Here is a 23,107-nt window from a genome sequence, read left to right as displayed (position 1 = left end):
GAGGGAGGGGACAGGGGACAGGGGGAGGATGGGAAGGGATGGGAAGGGGAAACAAAGGAGGAGGCTACAATGCTTGATAGGAAATGTACTCATTATCTTGCCCATGTAATTGTAACCCCTCTGTACAGTGTTTTCACATTTAAAAAAAAGCTCAGAGACAGTGCTCAGGCCATAAGTCCAAGCCCCAGGACTGGCAGAGTTATATACATATATGTATGCATATATATATATATATATACACACACACTTGTGTGTACATATATATGTATGTGTGTGTGTATATAAACTCATGTGAATTAGGGAAGGAGTAAAAGGGAGGGGAAAAAATAAGTCTCTGTTAAATTATAAATAACCATACCTAGTTTACTTCCAAAATTAATTCCATTTTTTTCTTTACTTGCTGGTACTTGAAATTGAACTCAACCCATCCACTTTAGCCACACCAGCACACCTTTTGCTTTGGTGTGTTTTTCAGATACAGTCTCAAACTTCTACTACCTAGGCTGGCCTCAGACTGTGATCCTACTATTTCTGTATTTCAAGTAACTAGCATCAGTTATTGGCTACCACAAGGAAAAAAATGAATGATTATTGTACTCAGATGTTAGGTAAACTGAAACTCTTCAGTGTAGTCTGAAGTAAGTCTCTGATGACCAAATATTTATCAAAATTATTTTAAACTGGGTATCAATGGCTCACACCTGGAATTGTAGCTACCCAGGAGGTTGAGATATAAGGAACTCGGTTCAAAACCAGTCCAAGCAGGAAACTGCAAGACTCTTATCTACAATTAACCAGAAAAAAAAGCCTGAATTGGGGCCATGATTCAACTGGCAGAGTGCTAGCCTTAGCCCAAAGGGTCATAGACATTGCCCAATCTCTTGAGTTCAATCCCCAAGACTGGCCTGCTGGCGCACTAGCACACAGGCAGGCACACACACACACACACACACACACACGCATGCACGCACACACACACACACACCAGGCGCGCTAAGAATTTTTTCCAAAGAATCTTTTACAATATGCTTCTGAAATAGTCTTATCTTACACTTTTTGAAATACTCCCTGTTCATCCAAAAATGGCCACAAGAGGTCAGGTTTTCCTAAGAAATAAATTTAAAATAATGTAGGCCTCCTGCATTTGGCTTTACAACATAGCTTTTGCTGCCCATTATAATCAAAATTGGAAACACCACATTAAATCCATTGAAACCATCAAATCTTCAGAGATTTGACCAAAGAAAGTGTAAAGATCATAATGGTCACACACCTATAATTTGAAGTTTCATATATAATTTCATTCAAACCAGAAATGGCCCTGTAGCTAAAGTGGTAGTGCACTCTCCTTGAGTGCTTTGAAGAACTCAGAAACAGTGCCCAGGCCTAGAGTTCAAGACCCATGACCAACAATAAGTAAGTAAATAAATAAATATTTTTTAAAAATAATTCAACTCTCAAAACATAGTATGTCCAGAAAAATCAATTCTACTTGTGAGAATACAGAATATTAAGAAGTCCATTGTCAATATGAACATTCTAAAAACAAATCCATGTGGTTTGGGTACAAACTAACAAAATAAATTAATGTAGAATGTTTCCAAAATAGCACACCCCCACATGCTTACCTTGCCAACTATCATTGCAGACACATAATTTTTCTCCTGTTAGATCACAATAGCCATGATCTGGGCTGCCACAATTGGCTTTACAGTAAGGAATGTCACATGCTTCACCCTTCCAGTATTTATCACATTCACAATACACTTGACTTGCAACAGAGATACTAGTTGTACACTTCCCATGACCAGAGCAATTGTTAGGGCAAGAATTGATTCTGTAAAATATAATTCATATATACCTGAACTCAAGATAACTGAGAAAGAATTTTTGTTACTTTATGAACTTTTAATTTTCATGTGCTTATTTAGTAAAGTCTCATAATCTTCTTTATTCTACCCTTTTCTCTTATGCAATTCCATTAGCATCTATTTTATTATTCTTTGTTCATCCAATAAATACTTTGCTACCAAGATTCCAAATATCCAAGGATTCACATTCAATATCTTCAGGATCTGTACAGTTCTAAGTACATGTATTATAAAGACTTAAGTGAAAATGTTTTTGAAAAATAAATTCATAAGTATATGAAAGAAAAGCCAAGGTATAATGTAATTCTATGTTAGGACACTTGTTAACAGTTACATACTCCTATAAAAGAGCATACGGATATAGAGACTACAGGTATTAGTCAAATGTGTATTGTACAAGTGTTCAGTATGTAGGTAGTAGCAGTGCTCTTTAATTGACTTTTTAATTTTAGACCTTTGACTGTGTTCTACTATATACCTATACACTCTTATGTACAGACTTACAGACATTCTAGGATAAAGAAGTCCTACAACGAATTACTAAATCAAAGGTATTTATAATACTTTATTGTTGGTTTGAAAAAATTCTCTGATTATCAAAATCTGTTTTATAAAGAAGAAAAAGCTCTATATGTAAAATCCTCTATATGGCCATTCCTCTAAAAGTACCTAACAGCTAGCTCTTGTGGCTACTTCACTTGGCCCCTGGATGTCTAAAAATAAAAATTTATATAAAATGTTAGGCATATTATTGATGTTCAATGAATATTATTTTTCTTATTTTAGAAGAGATAGTGGAATACTCATGTACTTTATCGCCTAAGTCAAAATTTCCTCATACACAAAATGAAAATGAAAATTTCCATTTTACAGAATTGTCATGAAAGGAATTAAATGATAGAATATACAGAAAATATACAACATTCTACCAAAACTTAGCTCTGACACCAGAGTTCAAATTATTTTTAACTACAGAAAGGCAGTTCAGGACACCTTGCAATACATGCCAGTTGTTACACTCATGTATGTTTACTTAACCATTGTGAACAGTTTTAAATTTGCAGTTGATTTTTTCAACACACAACCTGCTACAATAACATTTCAGACTTAGAAATTATAGTAGCACCAGCTCAGACACCAATTTATGATGTATCATTAACATGGATGCCTCTTAGGAAAAGATCCTATATCATGTGAAATTTAACATACCAACCTATTCCTGATATATAAGGCATCTATAAAGAAAAGTTGTTATAAGAAACTATTACAATATGAAATTTAAAAAATACTTACGAATAAAAAATGTTGAAACCAGTTAGATTATATGCAGCATCACTAAAAAAGTGTAACAGTGCATAGCCAGAGGTTGTAACAACTTCAGGCACAGTTTCATTTCCCCTTACTTCAGGTACTATCAAACCACTGAAAAAAAGCAAAATTGGACATTGCATATATTCACAAATAACTTCCTAGAAAATTTTCTCAAATATACTCTCATCAGAATCAGCAAGTATATACATTATGAGGACAAGTACAAGGACAATAATTCAAAAAGTAGTCCCTTTCCATTTCTAACTAGTTAGTTCCACTACTTCTGATATATACTGAAAAGTACTCTATGTCACTTCACTGCTTTCTTTCCCCTTTATCACCATTTGGACTGCAATGTCCCATTTTTCTTTTGTTTTCCTGTACATCCTGTCATACTGGAGGGTGGTCTTTCACGTAACTCATATATAAGGCATCACTCAAAGCCCCTTGCTACTCTGACAAATGAAAGTATAACTTACTCTTTCCCACTGATTACAAATTCCAATGAAGCCAGAAAGAACAGACTATACCAGCTAAGTGCTTTTAATGAAATTCTAGTTAAAGTTGTGCATTTTCAAAACACTAACCTATATGTTTCAGGTTATTTTAAAATACATGTCTTCATGTTAATTTAAAGTTTTACATACTTATACAGATTACTAATATATAACTATTCCCAAAAAGAATGTTGCTCACTTAGGCCTACTTGCATACAAAAAGGGCAGAATAGAAGTAAAGATTAATAAATTTACAAAAAAGCAAGAGTTCTAAGTAACATACTCATTTCTTGTTAGTTCTAGGGCTTGAACTTAGGGCCTTGCTCTCTTACTTGTTGACAGATGATGCTCTACCACTTCAACCATATCTTCATCCTGGCATTTTTGCTGGTTAGAGATGAAGTCTCATGGACTTTTCTGCCCAGACTAGTTTCAAACTATCCTCTAGATCTCAGCCTCCTGAGAAGCTAGGAATACAGATACAATCCACCAGCACTCAGCTCTGATATTCTCTTCTAAAGTACTTGTTCAAAGATAAAAATTATGTATCTTTTTCTAGTTATAGTATACTAACCTCTCTAAAATTAACAAAAAAAAGTCATAAGAAAAACTAGCTGCTAACAAACAAAAGTTATAAAACTCAAAGTCAATCTTATCAAACAAACTTAAATTCATGTTTAGGAATCACTAGGAGCTAAATTTCTACAATAAATTATATTGACAAATAAAATATATTCAGTTGCCCTTTCAAACAATACAATGAAATTAAAAAGTAATCACCTCTTGATTTAATGATTAGTAGCTATTATACAGCATAGGATTTTTCTAGTTATAAGAAAATGAAACAGCCAGGTGCTGGTGGCTCATGCCTGTAATCCTAACTACTCAAGGAGGCTGAGATCTGAGGATCATGGTTCAAAGCTAGCCAGGGCAGGAAAGCCCAATTAACCACCAGAAAACCAGAAGTGGCACTGTGGCTCAAGTGGTAGAGCACTCTCCTTGAGCTGAATAGCTCGGGGACAGGGCCCAGGCCCAGAGTTCAAGGCCAAAAACGAAAAAAAAAAATGCAAGATTTTAAAAAGAGTCTTGTAAGTAAAAGCAAATTCTATAATACTATTCTTTGTTAAAAATATAAGCATATTTTTCACAGTAGTGAGACTGCATCAAAGTGAATATATTGATAAATAATATTCCCAGGTCTTTATAAGAAACATTCTTAGCCTCTGAGATCTCTCTGAAATAGAAAAACAAACAGGTTGCTTGTTTATAAGTGTTTATAAACAAAAGGATTTCCACCTAATGTACCAGGCAATTTGTATCACTCCAAACTGTAGTATAATCCATAAATAGCTGGTACTTAGAAAATGTTTTTGCTAGAAGCACTGACTCCTCACTTTCTCCTACAAATGTCCAAAGGGTAACTAAAAGCAGGGGAAAAAAATTAAAAAAAAAAAACTTGACAGCTCTACCTTTACTTTGTATCTATCTTTGTTCTAAGCAACCACCTTGGAATCCAGGAAGAACAGTACTAATCAATAGCATCTGAATCAATAGCAGCTGAAACTTCCACCAAGGAAAAGATCAGCAGAGCCTTTCTGTACAAATCACAGCCAAAATGATTTGCCCAAATGTTGCCTGTAATAACAAGGCTACATGCTAAAGCAGGAGTAATTATGCCACGGTAACCACTGTTACTCTCAAGTGAAGACAACAACAACTTCCCTAGAACCCCACACACAATGAGAACTGAGATTATGCTGAATGAGGCACTTAGGCCACACTTAGTCCAAGACTCCCTTCCTCAAGTCTTTCTCTATTTAAACCCAAGCCATGTGGACAGACCATAAGTGCCTACTTCACCTGTCTACAACATAATCATGCAATATTAGCAAATCTTTCTTTGCCCTTCATCACTGCTTATCCCTATTTGGCATGTTGGGGCAAGTGGCCAGGCTAACATGTAGAACCTGGAGTTGGACTTGAGACCTAGAACTCTGATTAACATACAGTACCTTTAAGTCAAACCCTCCCTAAGGATTGCAGTACAGCTTAGTTATGAATCTCAACACTTCAAGTTGGGTTGAGATAACTAAGGACTTCTAATGTCCTCAGATCTCTCTATACTAGACTCTAAACTCAGGGACTTCAGCTTGCTCAGCTGGCACTCTATCACTTAAGCCACACCTCCAAAAACATATCTTTCTAGGCCTCAAATAATTTTCTTTTCCAAATACAAAACCCAATTATCCAGCACATTGAAATTTAAAAAAATCAAAACTTCTAAGCTGGGCGCCGGTGGTTCACACCTGTAATCTTAGCTACTCAGGATGCTGAGATCTGAGGATTGCAGTTCAAAGCCAGCTGGGGCAGGAAAGTCCGTGAAACTCTTAGCTCCAATAAACCACCAGAAAACCTGAAGTGGCGCTGTAGCTCAAGTGGTAGAGTGCTAGCCTTGAGCTGAAGAGCTCAGGGACAGCACTCAGGCCCAGAGTTCAACCCCCACAACCAACCAAAAAAAAAAATCAAAACTTCTAAACATTCTCCACTTTCTAATAAGAGCTGCTGACAAAGATAACTCAATTTCTTTAAATGCAGTATACAAGAAGCAGAATTAGAATGACTGAAGACAACTCTTGACTCTCACCAGAGAGGCAACTCTTAGCCACTCAAAATCTTTCTGTTCTTCAGTTCTCCATTTATATATGGCTAAAAATCATACCTCCTTAAAAGGTCAATGTGAGGATAAAATCAATCAGCAGATATAAAGAATTCTTATATTTTGAATGGCACAAAATCAGTATTCAGTAGAGGATGCAAATTGTTGTTTATTGGACAATCTGGCTCCTATATAAACCTTCAACATGACTTTTGATGAAATTTGTCAAAACTACTTACTAATTTCTGTAGTGTATCAATACCTTTATAAATGTCCTATCTTGTCCCAAACTTTGCCTGTTATTTCTCTACTTGCGATAAAATTCACTACATAGGACTGGTTACTTCTGAAATGACATAACTCCCTTTCATTACCTGATTATAATCTGTGAAAAATCTGTTTCTTCCAGAGCATGACTATGTACACTAAAGAATTTGGCTTGCCTTTGTTGTCAGTTCTTGGAATGCAGTCTTTAAATACTTCAGATTTCTCAAGTAATAGAGTGTCTTTTTTTCTCATGATAGGTCCTAACAGTTTATGCCAAGGCAGACTCAAGGAAGGTGCTCTTAGAAAATTTAAAGCTAAAGACATATTTCTGGATGAGAGATGGTCACACCAGTAAGACTAACAATGTGAATAAAGAATTAAGGCCATATGAAGAGAGGAGGAAAGCTGGAGACATGATTTCAACTTCCTTATAGCCAGAGTCAACTAAACAGGCCTACAGAAGGGATATCAAGGGTGAACATCCCAGTGTCCTACATTGATGTGCTGAATGGGTAACATCTTGAGAACAGGAACATCTGCATTTGTGAATCATCCCAACCACTCTTTATTTGGCTGGTTCTTATTTCTATCCTTTCTTTCTTTCTTTTCTTTTTTTGGCCACCCATGGGGCTTAAACTCAGGGCCTGAGTGCTATCCCTGAGCTACTAGTACTAAGTCTAATACTCTATAGACCACTTTGACCACAGTGCCACTTCTAGTTTTCTTGTAGTTAACTGGAGGTAAGAGTCTCATGGACTTTCCTAGTGGGCTGGCTTTGAACTGCAATTTTCAGATCTCAGCCTCTTGAATAGCTAGAATTACATTCATGAGTCACCATAATTTCTATTCTTTATAATAAAACCATAGTCATAAATAGAGCATTAGTCTGAGTTCTGAGAATCATTTTACTGAACTACAAGGATTAAGGAAGTGTACAAATGACCAAACGTGTAGCCAGATAGTCAGACGTGAAAGTGGGGACAACCAGTACCCAAAGTGAGGGCAATCTGGTAGAGGACTACACAATCTAGGAAGTTCAGACTAACTCCTGGTAGTTGCTATCTGAATTTATCCAAAGGGCCTATGCCTTATTCCTTACTATTTACTCCAGATTTAGTATATCTGTGGAATCAAATCGAATATCAGATGTTTGTTGATTAATAAATATTTATGCGAGTAATATAATTCAAACGTAATTAGACTCTAGTTCTTAACAAAGTGAAGTTAAAACAATATAGGTTTTTAAAGAAATTGCAGTTGAAACGCTAATCCTGACTTATCAGATAATAGAAGTAAATAATTTCTCTGAGTCTCAATTTGGTTCATTGTAAAATGAGAATAACAGTACTTCTCTTATAAGAGCTTTGTGAGGATAAAATGACATTTAAACTGTCTAGCACAGAGCTTAGCATCAAATGGATATGCAAACATGAGTTTTTCATCTTCCTCAGGATAAGTAACAAAACACTTGCTATAAAAAAAAACCACTAGTTCCATCTTCACAGTCATGTACTAAATCCCTTCCTGATAATTATCTTATAAGTGATTCCTTTAGTAAAAAGAAAGGATACTAAAGTATGAACTGGTGTCAATTAATGCAGTCATTAGGTTACTAGAAAGGAAATAAGAAGACTAGAAAAACAAATGAACACACCTGTGAGTTAGTCAACGATGTTACAAAAATAGAATGATAACAAAGTAATGTCTTAAGTTGCTAAATACAACTGTCTGAACCTAGCATCTTGCCTAATCATAATGATGAGTTACCTTACAGTACAATTATACATGAGAATCTGTATTTTCTATTGTTATAAATATGTAACGACTTGTAATATGCTTTCAAACAACTTAAAAAGAAATTCTGAAAATATTTTCAGCAATATCACAGAATAAGTGTCAAAATTCCTACTGGTTTACTATAAAATAATCATAAGAGCACAGTGATAAATATCATAAAATTGAAATACAAGTCTGTAAATTTTTGTCAAAAAATGGTAGTGTACATCCCTGGTAAAATAGGATATTTGCAACACAAATAGCCAAAGAAAAATTAAAATTTTGACGGGAATAGTAGCTTTAATCTATACCTAAATTTTCAACAGTGACAACTTGACAGATTGTAAAAATAAAAGTAAAGAAAAATGTAATGTGTAACTGGTCAACAATTTTGTTGTCTAAGTTAGACAGAAAATCTATACTACATATTCATAATTTTTGTATGTACAATATATTTTTTCCTACTCGTAAATTTTTATAATAATCTCTGCATACATATAAAGCATTTTCAAATTGATACTAAAGGTGCTATAATGGCTAAATACCCTAACTGTATACAAACAAAAAAATACCAATTTTGAGAACTGTTAAAAACACTTTATTAAATCATTGCACAAAATATAAGTTAGCCCTATTTTTCAGATTGTAAAAGTTCATCATTTCATCAAAATGAAAACTAGAAAAAAAATGTATCTTTCCATTTGTTTGTTCGTCAGTGTGAACTCACCCTACTCTATCTAAGTGGATACTTCTGGAAATATATTGAAATAACTTTTAAGATACAGTGAGATTATTTACTTACAAACAAGTCTATAGTTTTAATGTAGTACCTATTCATCTATGCCACATCAATATTTATATTATTGTATACAAATGTGACAGTCACAATATACAAAATAGTATTGTAATCATCATGAAATTTAGCCATCATTATCTGCACTAAATATATTCTGAAGTACAGATCGATATATTACAAGTTAACAAGTGATATATAATTATTCAATTTCCTATCACTTACTATAGTTCATCAATTAAATATAACTACTCACCTGAGTACAGCTATTAAAGGTGCATATATTGAATCTCCATCATAAACATACATATGATCCCAGCTACATTCCGTAGCAAAATGATTAAATCTTAATCTTAACACTGCATTTGGACTGAAATAAATAAAATTATTTTCAATGTATGTTTTATCATCTCCAAAACACAGTTCAAAATAATTTAGAATATTTTATTTTAAAACTATTTGTGAATATTTTTCTATGAATTCCTAAATCACCAAAGGAAAAACCTGTTAAGCTGTGGAGATGCAACTGTCAAAATTAATAGACCATATGCCTGTATCATCATTTCCTATACAATATAATTAACAAGCAATGCTCTATGATTTACTTAATACAAAGACTTCAGTTTATATACACTACTGAAACCTGAATTGTATACTGAAGGATGATAGCATTTTATTACAGCAAATTATAGTTAAACCTGAATTGTATACTAAAAGATAGCATTTTATGACAGCAAATTATAGTTAATAAAATTTATTTTTAAAATTCAATACTTAACAACTATTCTCATTGCTACAGAATTCCTAAGTAGAGACACTAAGATCTACAAGTTTTCCTCAGAGGTCTCAATCTGATACACTGAGCAAATAAGCAACACAATAAAGATACATAACAAAAAAATTGATAGTGTTTAGATTTAAAACATTGCCAAAAAGTATGGTTTCCAAATATACTCTAAGAATTACAAAATGGTTCAAAAGAATTACTATCAATTCATTTATTATTTACTCATGATTAAATATATAAATTCAGTTTCAAGCCCTAATTATGAAAAATACCCCTAAATGAATAACATTTACAGAATGTTCATCTTAAAATACCCTTTTAGAGCCAGGTGCAGTGTAATCCTTGCTACTCCAGAGGATGACATCTGAGGATCACAGTCCAAAGGCAGCACAAACAGACAAATCCAAGACACTGTAACCTCCAACTAATAAGCAAAAAGCCAGAAATGGAGGTATGACTCAAGTAGTACAGTGCCAATCTTAAGAGGAAAAGCTAAACAAGAGTATGAGACCCTGAGTTCAAGCTCCAGTATTGCCACAAAAAAATACTCTTAAAACTAAAATGCTGAGTGGTATAAACCAGTTCATAACATGAGAAAGTATTTGTCAAACTCAGCATGAAATATTTTTATACTTTCTATAGAGATTTTAAGTGCCATAACAATGTTTTTGAAAAGTCAAAAACTGCCTACTGTATTTAATAGCACAATAGCATAATTTAACAATAAAATATACATAAATTAGTCTATTATATCACAAGAGAAGAAGTACTATAATTTACATTTTCAAATATAAAAAATATATAATTGGCATCTTCTAAGAAGCAATTAAACTCTAACTGTAGCTATTATGCTTATTACTAATGAGTTCCTTTATCATTTCAGAATAAAATTCAATTTGAATTGTATACTTACTAGCCTTCAATTAGCCATGTACATTTAGTTTTATACTTATAGTTAATTGGACCATCTGTTAAATATCCAGAAGGTTCTGTTAACCTGGAAAAGAAACCATGGAAATAATTACCTCAAAGAAACTTTAAGATGTATAGCAGCATAAGAAAATTTAAAAATCATTCAGTCAAAGGAATGAAACACAGTAATACCCAAAAATAGTGTTCATTTACAATATAAGAAAAGTTTCAAATCGCTATATTTCTCTACATCTGAAAACAAATTTATCTTGACATCAGCCTCTCGATGCCCTGCCCCCTCCAGCGGGCTGGGCCATGGGGCCATGCTGATTATTCAGGACCCACTGGTTACTACATTATTTCATTTAAAAACCTCAAAAGCCCTATCAGATCGGAATTAGTAATCCTGTGCCATGGATATGAAAAGTAAAGCATAGTTTAAATAATGTTAATTAACTTTCAACCACACTAGATGAGGTAATTAACAAAAACTTTCCACTGATAACAATGTAAAAAATTGAACTTTGAACGTTTTAAATTTTAAAATCATCAATACCAAAATGAAAAAAGAAAATCCACCTACAAGCCAAGATCCAGAAGCTACAAATTCTTTCAAGAAGAGTCAAACATTCAAAGCTGCTTTTGCTCTTCAGAGTTTGGCCTACAGAGAAGAAACTGCCTTGTGGTCTCAAGAGAAAGAGGGAGAAAAATGGAAGGCAGTGGCCTAAATTAGAAAGGGGTTGAAACACACAACATAGCACTTTTACTTGTCCATGATGATCATCAGGATAATGGTGTACCCGAAGTAAACCAGCCCTCACTGAACTGCTACCTCACTGCATGTCAGTTGGGCAATAGAAAATTCCAAACGTTATAACTGGTGTACAGTAATGCTAGAACCTGTAGTGAGCCAGAGCTCCTAAAAGAAGTTAAAGAATACTCTCTAAAGAAAGAAAACATAATCCCTGGTCTCAAGCAATTTTCACCAATATTTTTAATAGAATGTACAGCATGATCAAAGATAATGAAGCATAAGAAAATATAACCAATAAGAACAAAGATAATGGGAATGGGATCAAAGATAGTCTATTAATGTTTTCAGATACACTCATTAAAACATGCTTTACTATGTTCAAAAAGACAAAAGGCAAGCTTCAAATTTTCAGTTAACTGAAAACTGAATTAGCATCATTCAGAAATGTTTAATGAAAATTTTAGTACTGAAAACTACAATAATAAAATTTAAGATTCTAATGGTCACATAGAATCATAAGTTAAATACAGTACAACTGAAAATGGAGAGAGGTTTAGAAGATAGGCTAATAAAAAATATCAACAAGATAATTTAGAAAAATCATTTTCTGTGTTTGAGTCTAGCCTCGATGCCAGGTAAAATTATAATAACCAAGAAGCTGTGAAATCTGTGACTGTGACTGAATATAAGTAATAATTAATATAACCAATAATAAATTCAATGACTTTGGGGACATTATTTCTTTATTTTTGAAAAATGTAAGAACCATCCACTTTTAGTGTTATCTTCTTAGCTAGAAATATAGTGGTTTGAGGTTTTTGTTGTGGAGTTTAAATATGTTTAAGAAAGCTGGAAATGTTGCACAGTGGACACCTGCCTATTCATTAGGGTTCATTAAAAACCTTCTCCACAACTTCTAACTTGAAGTTTAAACAAATGGTTAAAATCAAAGCAATGACTCATGCCTATAATGATAGCTACTCATGAGGCTGAGCTCTGAGGTTCAAAGCCAGCCCATGCATAAAAGTCCATGAGACTCTAATCTCCAATTAACCATCAAAAAGCCAGAAGTAGAGCTTGGCTCAAGTAGTAGAGCACTAGCTTTAAGCAGAAAAGCTCAGGAACAGTGCCCAGACCCTGAGTTAAAAACCCTAGGACCAGGCTGTGAGTGCATACACATATGCATGCACATACACATACACACACACACACACATACACGATATTAATTTTAATAACTTCCAAAGTCAAGAGTTAGATTTAATACTACAAATTTAAGGTGTCATTTAAAATATAAAAACAAGATTCAGCCTGTATGTAATAACTGTTCAGTGCCACAGGGATTTAATTTTATAGAAAATTCTAATTTGTTCCATGACCCTATATAACTACTTCCATTGCAATTTCTTTTATAAAGAATAGAAGTATAGCAGGGCACTGGTAGCTCACACCTATAATCTAGCTACTCAGGAGTCTGAAATCTGAAAATCATAGTTCAAAGCCAGCCTATGCATGAAAGTCTGTGAGACTCTTATCTCCAATTAACCACCAGAAAACCAGAAGTAGAGCTGTGACCTAAAGTAGTAAAGTGCTAGCCTTGAGAAGAAAAAAGCTCAGGGACAGCCCAGGTGCTGAGTTCTAGCCCTGACCAAATAGAAGAAGACGACGACAAAGGAGAAGTATAATATAGTCAAATAGCACCTTATTATAGAGTCAAGAAATATATGGCTCTTTTTATAATAAAAGAAAACTGGCAGATGTCATCTACAATTTAATCTGCCATCTTCCTGATTGGGATTATCTCCCAAACCACATATGAGAAAATCACCTTTCTCTACAATCACAAAAACCCATTCCGTAGCATCACAGTATTAAATAATCATGATGCTCCAATTTATCCTTGACCAATATTTCTGACTTATGGTTTATTTTTCTGCAAGTCCACTGCCTAGTTCTGCCCTATATTCTTAAAGTCTATGCAGGGGCTGGTGGCCCACACCTGTAATCCTAGCTACTCAGGAAGCTGAGATCTGAGGATGGCAGTTCAAAGTCAGCCCAGGTGCGCGTGCGCGCACGCACACACACACTCACACACACACTCACACACACACACACACACACACACACACACTGCCAGAAGTGAAGCTGTGGCTCAAGTGATAGAGTGCTAGCCCTGAGTAAAACTAGCACAGGGACAGCAGGGATGATGCCTAGGCCCTGAGTTCAAGCCCCAGAACCAACACCAGCAAAAATATATAAATAAATAAATCCTCCCATCCTTGAGGAGGTATACCTTGAGGTTCCTAGAGGTATACACTCTAGGAACTACCATAATAACCTTTCTTTCTCCCCATGAGGGTACTATTTTGGCCCCCACCCAATCACACAACAGGAGTATTTAAAAACTACACACCCTGTTCCTTTCTATTTCAGTGGTACAATTACACAGGAGTTCATGGAAATAACTCATCATAGTCAGTGAATTTCTTCCCTACCTTCTTCCCTCCACTACAGCATTAAAAACACTATTTATTGCAAAAAGGAATTCTACCCAGTGTACTGTAAGCATGTGAAGCTGCCAACAACCAAGGAAAAGAAAATAGAAAATCATCAAGATACAGGAGTAAGAGAAGAATGCACCAGTTCAATAATAAGAACTTACTCATCTTTAGATCTCAATTGGGGGTGGGGGGGGCAGTACTGGGGTTTGAACTCAAGGCCTCATGCTTGAGCCCTCTATCTCCTAAGCCATGTCCCAAGCCCTTTTGTTTTAGTTTATTTTCACGGTAAGGTCTAATGCTTTTGCCCAGGCTGGCCTCACATCCTATCTCCACTTCCTGAGAAACTGGGATTATAAGCATGTACCATTATACCTGGTCCCTGACCTCTTCTCAAACCCAAGAACCTTCATTTCCACACAACTTGAGCAAAGCATTCTTATTACACACTTCAGACTTTCACAAGAAAGAACTATTCCTCTAAAATTCAAAAGTCCAAGACTATACCCCAACCACAAATACCTACTTTTCAGCTTATTCACTCTCATTCTCAGTACATTACCACTTCGTGGAACTCCTCAGAAATTAGAAAGCATACAGTTCAACCATGCTAAAAAGTAAAATAGGCTTCTTTTATGACAACTATTTATTATCTGTCTAAAATGTAAACTGAGTTTCAACCCATTTACTTATTTTTTGTAATTCTATAGCACTCCTCTTCTCGAACTGAGAACCATATGGTTAATCTAGATCATTTCTCCTACAACTATTGGCCTACTGTTGCTTTGTGAAAGTGAAGTTTTATTGGAACACAACTACACTCATTTATTTACATATTGCCTAACATTACTAACATACTACAAAGACAGAGTTGCCAATAGAAACCATCTGTCCAACAAAACCTAAAGTATCTGCTGCCTAGCCCCTTACAGAAATAGTTTGCCAGTCTGTAACTACATGCCTGCCCATTTGCCTGGCCAACCAATCACCCATTCTATCTGAAACTGCCCAATCCACTGTTTCTAATTAAATAAGTATGGTAGGGTATTTGTAACACAAGGTGGTAACTAGTAAATGCAGGAAAACAAGTCCTAACAACAAACAAAACTAAAAATTAGAAATGTTGTTTCCCATCCTAAGAAAACAAGCTTTAACTAATATATTTTTTAAAGTAAATGAAACAACTGTCTCTGAAACAATAAATCCTGCTTATCAAAGAATATGCGTTTATCACTGGCAACTATGATCCAATCAAGGCTAGTCCTTTGTAAGCTATGCTCACAGGGAAATCTTCCTCAATAAAGAATTTTTAGAAACACAATTTATCACTTTATCAATTCCTTTTTGTAGTTTACATGTGTTGGAAAATAATAAGTGTATATATTTAAAAATACAATTTGATATTTCAATATATATTTATACTATGAATTGAGTAAATTCAGCTAATAACATATACCACTTCACATACTTACTATTTCTGTATGATAAGAACATTTAAAACCCTCTTTTAGGGTTGGGGGGGTTGGTGTTTTGTTTTGGTTTGATTTTTGCCAATCCTGGGACTTGAACTCAGGGCCTGGGTGCTATCCCTGAGCCTCTTTGTGCTCAAGGCTAGCACTCTACCACTTGAGCCACAGCATCACTTCTGGTTAGTAGTTTATTAGAGATGAAACTCTCATGGACCTACCTGCTGGTGCTGACTTTGAACTGCAATCCTCAGATCTCATCCTCCTGGTAGCTAGGAGCTATTTTTAAATACACATTATGAGCTAACACTGGTATCCCATTGTCTATAATCCTAGATAATCAGGAGACTGAGATCTGAAGATCCTGGTTTGAAGTCAGGCTGGATAGGAATGTCTGAAATTCTAAAAGACAGAAGTAAAACTGTGGCTCAAGCGGTAGAACACTAGCTTTAGACAAAAAAGCCAAGGGACAGGTCCCAGGTCCTGAGTTCAAGCCCCAGGACCAGCACATACATATACATATACACATACCATACACATACATTCTGTGTGTGTGTGTCTCTGTCTCTGTCTCTGTCTCTCTGTCTGTTTCTCTGTCTCTGTCTGTCAGTCTCTCTCTCTCTCTCTCTCTCTCTCTCTCTCATTCTCTCCTCCTCCCCCCTCTCTCTCTCACCCACCAGGCACTGGTGGCTAACACCAAGAATCCTAGCTATTCACAAGGCTGAGACCTGAGGATAGAGATTCAAAGCCAGCCTGAGCAGAAAAGTGAGACTCTTAGCTCCATTTAACCACCAAAAGCCAGAAAGAGGGGTATGCCTCAAGTGGTAGAACACCATGCTGTGTAATGGAAACCTAGAAATTCCTCCTCCTATCTAACTGAAAATTCATATCCTTTCACCAGCACTTTCCTTTTCTCTATCCACTCTATGCCCCTCAGCTCCTGGTAACCACCATCCTACTCTTATCTGAGTCCAAATTCTTAACTTCCACATTTAAGTGACATCATGAGCTATTTAATTTCTGCACCAGATTGATTTCATTGCCAATGATGTCCCTTAGATTCATGCATGTTGTCATAAATGACAAGATTCTACTCATCTTTTTAAAAAACTGAATAATATTACATTGTTAATGTCATTTTTTAATCTATTCATCTGGTGATAGGCACTTATATTCTTCCCAAATCTTGGCAATGAATGTGGGAGTGAAGACAACTGGTCGACATACTGAATAAAATCACAACAGTGGCATTGCTGGATCATCAGGTTTTTTGTTTTTTGCTTTTTTTCACAGCATCCCTGGATTCAGAACAACTAAACTAATAGCACACAAAGATTCTCTTTTCCCCACATCCATGCCAATATTTGTAATCTTCTATCCTATTGATACTAGCTATGCTAACCAGGTGTAAGGTGATAATTCCTCTGATTTTAATTTATATTTCCCTAATGATAAGTGATATTGAGAATTTGCTATATAGTCTAAGCCCTTCTGTATTTATTTTTAAGAAATTTATATTCAAGTCCTTTGCCTAGGGGCTGGGAAGGTGGCTCAGTGGTAGAGCACTTGCCTTGCATGCATGAGGCCCTGGGTTCAATTCCTCACCTCAGCACCACATAAGCAAAAAGAAAAAAGCCAGAGTGGCACAGTGGCTCAAGTGGTAGAGTGCTAGCCTTGAGCTGAAGAGCTAAGAGACAGCGCCCAGGCCCAGAGTTCAGGCCCACAACCAGACCCCCCCCAAAAAAAAATCAAATCCTTTGCCTGCTTTTACATAATTTTCTTAATTTATTTTGAGTTTCTTAAATATTGTGGATATAAGCCCCTTATCTGATGCATAATTTACAATATTCCAACCTGTGGATCTTATCTTCACGCCATTATTTGCTACATTGTTTTGAGCAGAGGCTTTTTGGCTTTATTCATATGTCAATTTTTTTGCTTTTGCCTCCTATACTTTGGGTGTCATATACAAGAAAGAAGTCAGTTTTTTCTCAGGTTCAGGTCTTCACATTTAAGTCTTTACTCCATTTTCGTTGTTTAAGAGGGGTAATAAAGGTATAATTCTATTCTTCTACATGTGGCTAACCAACTTTTAGAAAAACACTTATTAAAGAAACTGTCTTTCCCTCGTTGTATGTTACTGTCCCCTTCATCAAAATCAACTGACCATAGGTTTATTTATTTCTGAGCTTTTTATCCTATTGCATTGGTTAATGTGTCTATTTTCATATTAGCACAACAATGCTTTGGTTGCAATAACTTTGTTTTTTATGGTTTGTTGTTCTGGGGCTTGAACTCAGGGTCTGGGTGTTGTCTGTGAGCTTTTGTGCTTAAGCCAAAGCTCTGCCTCCAGCTTACTTTTTTTATTATTATTCATTAGAGATAGAGATAAGAATGTCTCACAGACTTTTCTGCCTGAGCTGGCTTCAAATTATGATCCTCAGAGCCTAGTCTTCTGAGTAGCTAGGATTACACAGTACCCTGACTATGCATTCATTTTTAATTAGGGGAGATTTGGTTGTTTCATTTCCACATTTACAATTTATTCCAATCAATCTCAAATCCCTCCCCCCATCCTTTTCTCTTGCCCCTTCATGCTTCCCAAAACAATTTCAACAGGATTAATTGTTCTACTTTCATCATTGCAAATCAGCTATCTCAACCACTTTCAACCTCCTCTGTCCTCCCTGTTAATTGCTGTAACTTTCTAATATAGCTTGATGGCAGGAAGCATAATACCTCTAGTGTTTTTGTTTTTGATCAAGATTGCTTTGTCTAGTCAAGGTCTATTAGGAAAATTTCAGTAATGTTCTTGTGATTTCTATAAAGCAGGACACTGGAACTGATGGCAGCTACACTGTATCTGAGCATTACTTTGGATAATAGAACATCTTAACAATAATAACGATTTCAACCCATGAAAACAAATTATCTTTCCATTTATTTGTATCATTTCAATTTCTTCCATAAGTATTTTATAGTTTAAAAAGTATAGGTCTTTGACCTCCTTGGTAAAATGTATCCTATGTATCTTAGGTTTTTATGGTATTATAAATAAGATTTGTTCCTAATTTCTTTTTCAAGTTCATTGTTAGTGTATACAAATACTACTGGCTTTTATATATTCATTTTGTAACCTGAAACTTTACTGAATACATTCATTAGTTCTTAAGTTTTTTGATGATGTCTTTAAAGTTTTCTATTGGAAAATCATGTTATCAGCAGACAATTTCATTCCTTGTTTTTTCTTGTTTTCCTATTTGGTTGCCTGACTAGTCTGGCTAGGACTTCTGGTACTACATTGAGTACACGGGATGAAACAGGCATTTTGTCTTATTCATGATCTTAGATGAAAGTCTTCAACCTTAAGAAGACCTACTCTTTTTCCCTCCCCTGAGCACACTGACATATTATTGTATCATTCTGTGCAAAGCATGCATTTCTTCTTGTTCCCTTCACAATGCAATCTATATCTGCTATTCCCAAGACTTCATTCTCTGTTTACCTGATTGTTCTAATAAAAGCTTCAAATGACTCAGTCTGCTAGAGTAGTTGTCTTCAAATCCAACAGTAAAAAAAATTTGTAACATTAACTCAATTACTGGTCTGATATATAAATAAAAATCTATTCATTAAAATATTGTATATATCATGATCCTAAACTTGAAAGAAAAGTAAAAAATAGTATTATTGTTCACCCTATTATCCTAGCTACTCAGGAAGCTAAGGAAAATCTAAGAAGTTTATTTAAAAAATCGCCAGAGATGGAAGGATAACAAGGCCTGGGAGAGCAGCAGCAGCACATGATGCTAGGTGAGCTCTAACAACAGCTCTGCCCTCACCCAGAATAAGTGAGAAAAGGTGCTCTGCAAGCCAGAGTGTAAGGGCAATCCACGTGAAGGGAGCTGAAGAAGATGCTCTATTTTGTGTATGAATCCACAGAAGACCCCAGGCTAAATATGAGCTGCTCATGTGAAACAGATTCAAAGCAGCTTAATAAAAGCTTTGAGAACTGATCTAACATTTAAACACTGCACAGTTCTCACATTAATCCCACAGTGATACCTTATATTCAGATCCAAAGGTCCTGAAACAGATGAGAACCAGAAGGCACAGAAAGCAAGAAGAAAAATAAACTTACTACCCAAACCTAGCTCTAGCTTAGTTGCCTATTAAATATATTTTTGTGATTTATTTATTCATATTTTTCTTTTTCAGTAGTACTACAGTTTGAACTCAGGGCTGTGTATTTACTAGGTAGTTGCTCTACTATGAGCCATGCCTCAGATTAATCCAGAATCAACACAATATATTATTTACAACATTGAGAATAAATCCAAAATACAGACAGCAAGGAAAATGTAAACAACTTAATCCTACAATCCCAGAAGTTGAAATCATCAAACAACTTTTATAACCAGAGATGAACTTTTATCAGGAGGTAGAAGTTAATCTTGCCTCAATTTGTTTATAATAACAACCTAACACCTGACATTCTATATTCATTATGCAGCTTTTAGAAACAGAATAGTCCAATCTGGTGCCAGTGGTTCACACCTATAATCCTAGGTACTCAGGAAGCTGAGATCTGAGGATCATGGATCAGAGACAGACAAGTCCACAATTCAGGACCAGCTCAGAAAACAAAACTGAGGGGAAAAAAACCTAGGAAAAAAGCCAGAAGTTGAAGTGTGGCTCAAGTGGTACAGTGCCAGCCTTGAGATCGTGAGTTCAATACTCAGGCACAAAAAAGAAGAAAGAAAGAAGTGCCCCACTGCATTATAAATATTGTAAAATTCAGTGTCCTAAATTTGGATAATCTAAAGTTTAAAAAATATATTTTATATATACATATAATAAGATTTAATAGGTGATTTTAGGAAAAAAGTCAATGAATGCACAATAATAATTGTATATTTATAAATGATTCACAATATGAGATATTTTCAGCCTCAGAGCACTAATTATAAGAGAAATCATAAGTCCCAAAGCCACATGAGGCAAGAAACATCTAAGTTTAAGCACCAAAAATAAATTGATAAAAATACAAACCAAGCAATGTACCACCTTACTCGAGTTGCTCCTTTAGTCTAGCTTTAGCTGAAGATCATTGTCATTTTTTTATTTATGTAAGGAAGAACTTCTCACTTTAAATGTTTTATTCTTTTCAAGTAGAGACAGAAGACTGAGATCTGTGCTAAAATAACTGAAATATCATTATTGACACTATATTTGCTTCTGCATTTTCGCCCAACTATTAAACTTCCATTGTAAAGAAGCATTTGAAAACTTTTATTCCCTAATGAACCTCCTATAGTAGAAAAAAGCGTGGAACCAACCAATTAATTTTGACACCTGCTTAGCTAGAATGATTAATCATTTTTATGTCTATTTGTAAGATTGCCATCTATCATTTAGTTCACTGGGAAAAAATGAAGTGAGAATTTTTAGTTCTTTCCCACTGTGTTAGTATATCTTCAAATACACTTTTCACAATGTACCATGTACTTTACTTGGAAAAATTCTTCTCTTTAAAGCATTCTTCTCTTAAACATTAAATGCCTGAATTTCTTTACCCCTAAGAGTATACATTAGAAAACACAGTAGTATAGTTATGTTTACTCTAATTAATAGGTTGTATTCCACAGAGAAATGAAATAACATTTGTCAAGGGTACAATACATCATAGGAAATAACAGCTTCCAAAGAAATGATGAACACTAATAATTAGCTCAAGGTTATTGTTACTTAACTATATCTACATTTTTTAAAAAATCTATTCTGCTTTTTACTCAATATTTACGAACACCATCTCTCAATGTTATTTACACTACTTTTAACTTGATATGTGACCTCTCTTACTAAGTGGGACATCTGCTAGTAAGGTCACAAGCTGCTGATCCTGCTGATTAACAAGTTCCCCTACTATAAAATGTAGACATTGTATGTACTTAAAGGACTGCAACAATTTTGTCTTTTTCAGAAAAATGGGATAAATTTCTTCACACAAAAGCTAATATCCCCAATTACAAATGGATCAAACAAATACTTATGTACAAAAAGATGTAAAAATTAATAATTCCTTTTGATTATGGCTCTCAGTTAACTCAAAATTATATCTTGCTAGATAAGAGGGTTGGCAGTTATTGTCATGTCTATAGAATTTAAGAATATCTAAGTAAATAAGACTAGTAACAAGGCACAATTCAATAGAATATAAGTTCCCATCTTAGGGCCCTTTTTAAACTTTTAATTAGCAGTTCTCACAATGTATTTTGAAATCTATGATACAATACTAGCTCATACAAGTATGGACCCTGGAAACACTGCAACTGTTACTACAAATTAAGTTCCTAAAACTTTGAGATTTCACTTCCACAAACCAAATAAACCATTAAAAATCTATTTAAAAAGTAAACGTGTAATTTTTAATACATACATTTTTACTTAGAGTTTTATGGAGCATTGTTTTAACTAGCAACAATACAAAAGTAGAAAAAAGACAGGGAAGGAGGGAAGGAAAGGAGAGAGAGGGGAAGGGAGGGAGGGAAAGGAAAGAAGGGAGGGGAAGGAAGGAGGAAGGGAGGAAAAGAAAAGAAAAAAGAAAGAGAAAGAGAAAGAAAGAGAGAAAGAGAAAGAAAGAAAGAAAGAAAGAAAAAGAAAGAAAGAAAGAAAAAGCAAGCAAGCAAACAAGCAGGCAGGCTAAAACTCCATAGAAATTATCCTATCAAACAAATGAACCATGTTTATCTTTGCTTCAGATCCTGTTGACAACATATTGACAACATATCATATTGACAAGTATTAGCAGTCTACATATTGTAATTTCCTTGGTACAAACTCACCAGCAAATTTCATATTAAGGACTTAGGGGGATAAAGGCTGGCTTTCTTAATGAGTGTTACCTGCAAATTGTCAGACGGCTACCCTACTTACCCCTAATTTATCTGTTACTCCCCAGCACCCACTCATTTCTTTTTGTAACAGGCAAGACTATAACAAACACCAACCAATAGGGAGAAAGGAAGTATTTTTTTTTTACCTCTGTAAAACAAACTCCTTAGTGCCCAGTGCTTCAGAAAAAAAAAAAAAAAAAGGTGAAGTTCCTACAAAATAACTGATAGCTAACCGGTTAGAGAAATCCATCGTCTCCACTACACACATCAAAAGTCACCCCTATACTTCTCAAGACTGTTTCAGCAAATTCAGCGAAGCAGGTCGTTGAAAGTAAAAGTATCCATTCTGGAATAAAGATGTCAGATTTGTAATGACGACTCAGCGTTACTGTGTAACCTTGAGCAAGTTACTTCAAGCCTCAATTTCTCCCTGCAAATGCAGTCCCGGAATTCTGGTAAACCCTCGTGATGAGCAAATGAGACAGTCAACCCACGGGGCTTACAACAGTATTTTGCACCCCATAAACGCATCGTCAACACTTCTAGTTAGGATCTCATCTCGGATTACTAGATAAACTGTTACCAGGGGGTCACACCGCTGGAGAGAGGAGGATGGGGGGGGGG

The 23,107-nt window shown here is 35.1% G+C and overlaps 1 protein-coding gene across 1 annotated transcript in view; it reads right to left on the bottom strand.

The window, feature by feature from the left end:
* The window catches only part of Atrnl1 (attractin-like 1), a 487,887-nt gene extending 465,154 nt beyond the window's left edge, over positions 1–22,733 (bottom strand). The window contains exons 1-5 of the mRNA XM_013017612.1: positions 22,717–22,733; positions 10,872–10,955; positions 9,428–9,541; positions 3,165–3,293; positions 1,629–1,837 (exon numbers count right to left, since the gene is read on the bottom strand). Coding sequence (XP_012873066.1) covers positions 1,629–1,837; positions 3,165–3,293; positions 9,428–9,541; positions 10,872–10,955; positions 22,717–22,733 — 553 coding nt within the window. The remainder of the gene's footprint in view (positions 1–1,628; positions 1,838–3,164; positions 3,294–9,427; positions 9,542–10,871; positions 10,956–22,716) is intronic.
* Between the last annotated feature and the right edge of the window lie 374 nt (positions 22,734–23,107).

Source organism: Dipodomys ordii, unplaced genomic scaffold (assembly GCF_000151885.1).
Source record: "Dipodomys ordii isolate 6190 unplaced genomic scaffold, Dord_2.0 Scaffold36, whole genome shotgun sequence".
Classification (NCBI taxonomy): domain Eukaryota; kingdom Metazoa; phylum Chordata; class Mammalia; order Rodentia; family Heteromyidae; genus Dipodomys; species Dipodomys ordii.
Note: the sequence above shows the minus strand (reverse complement) of the source record. Positions and strands in the feature narration are given on the sequence as shown.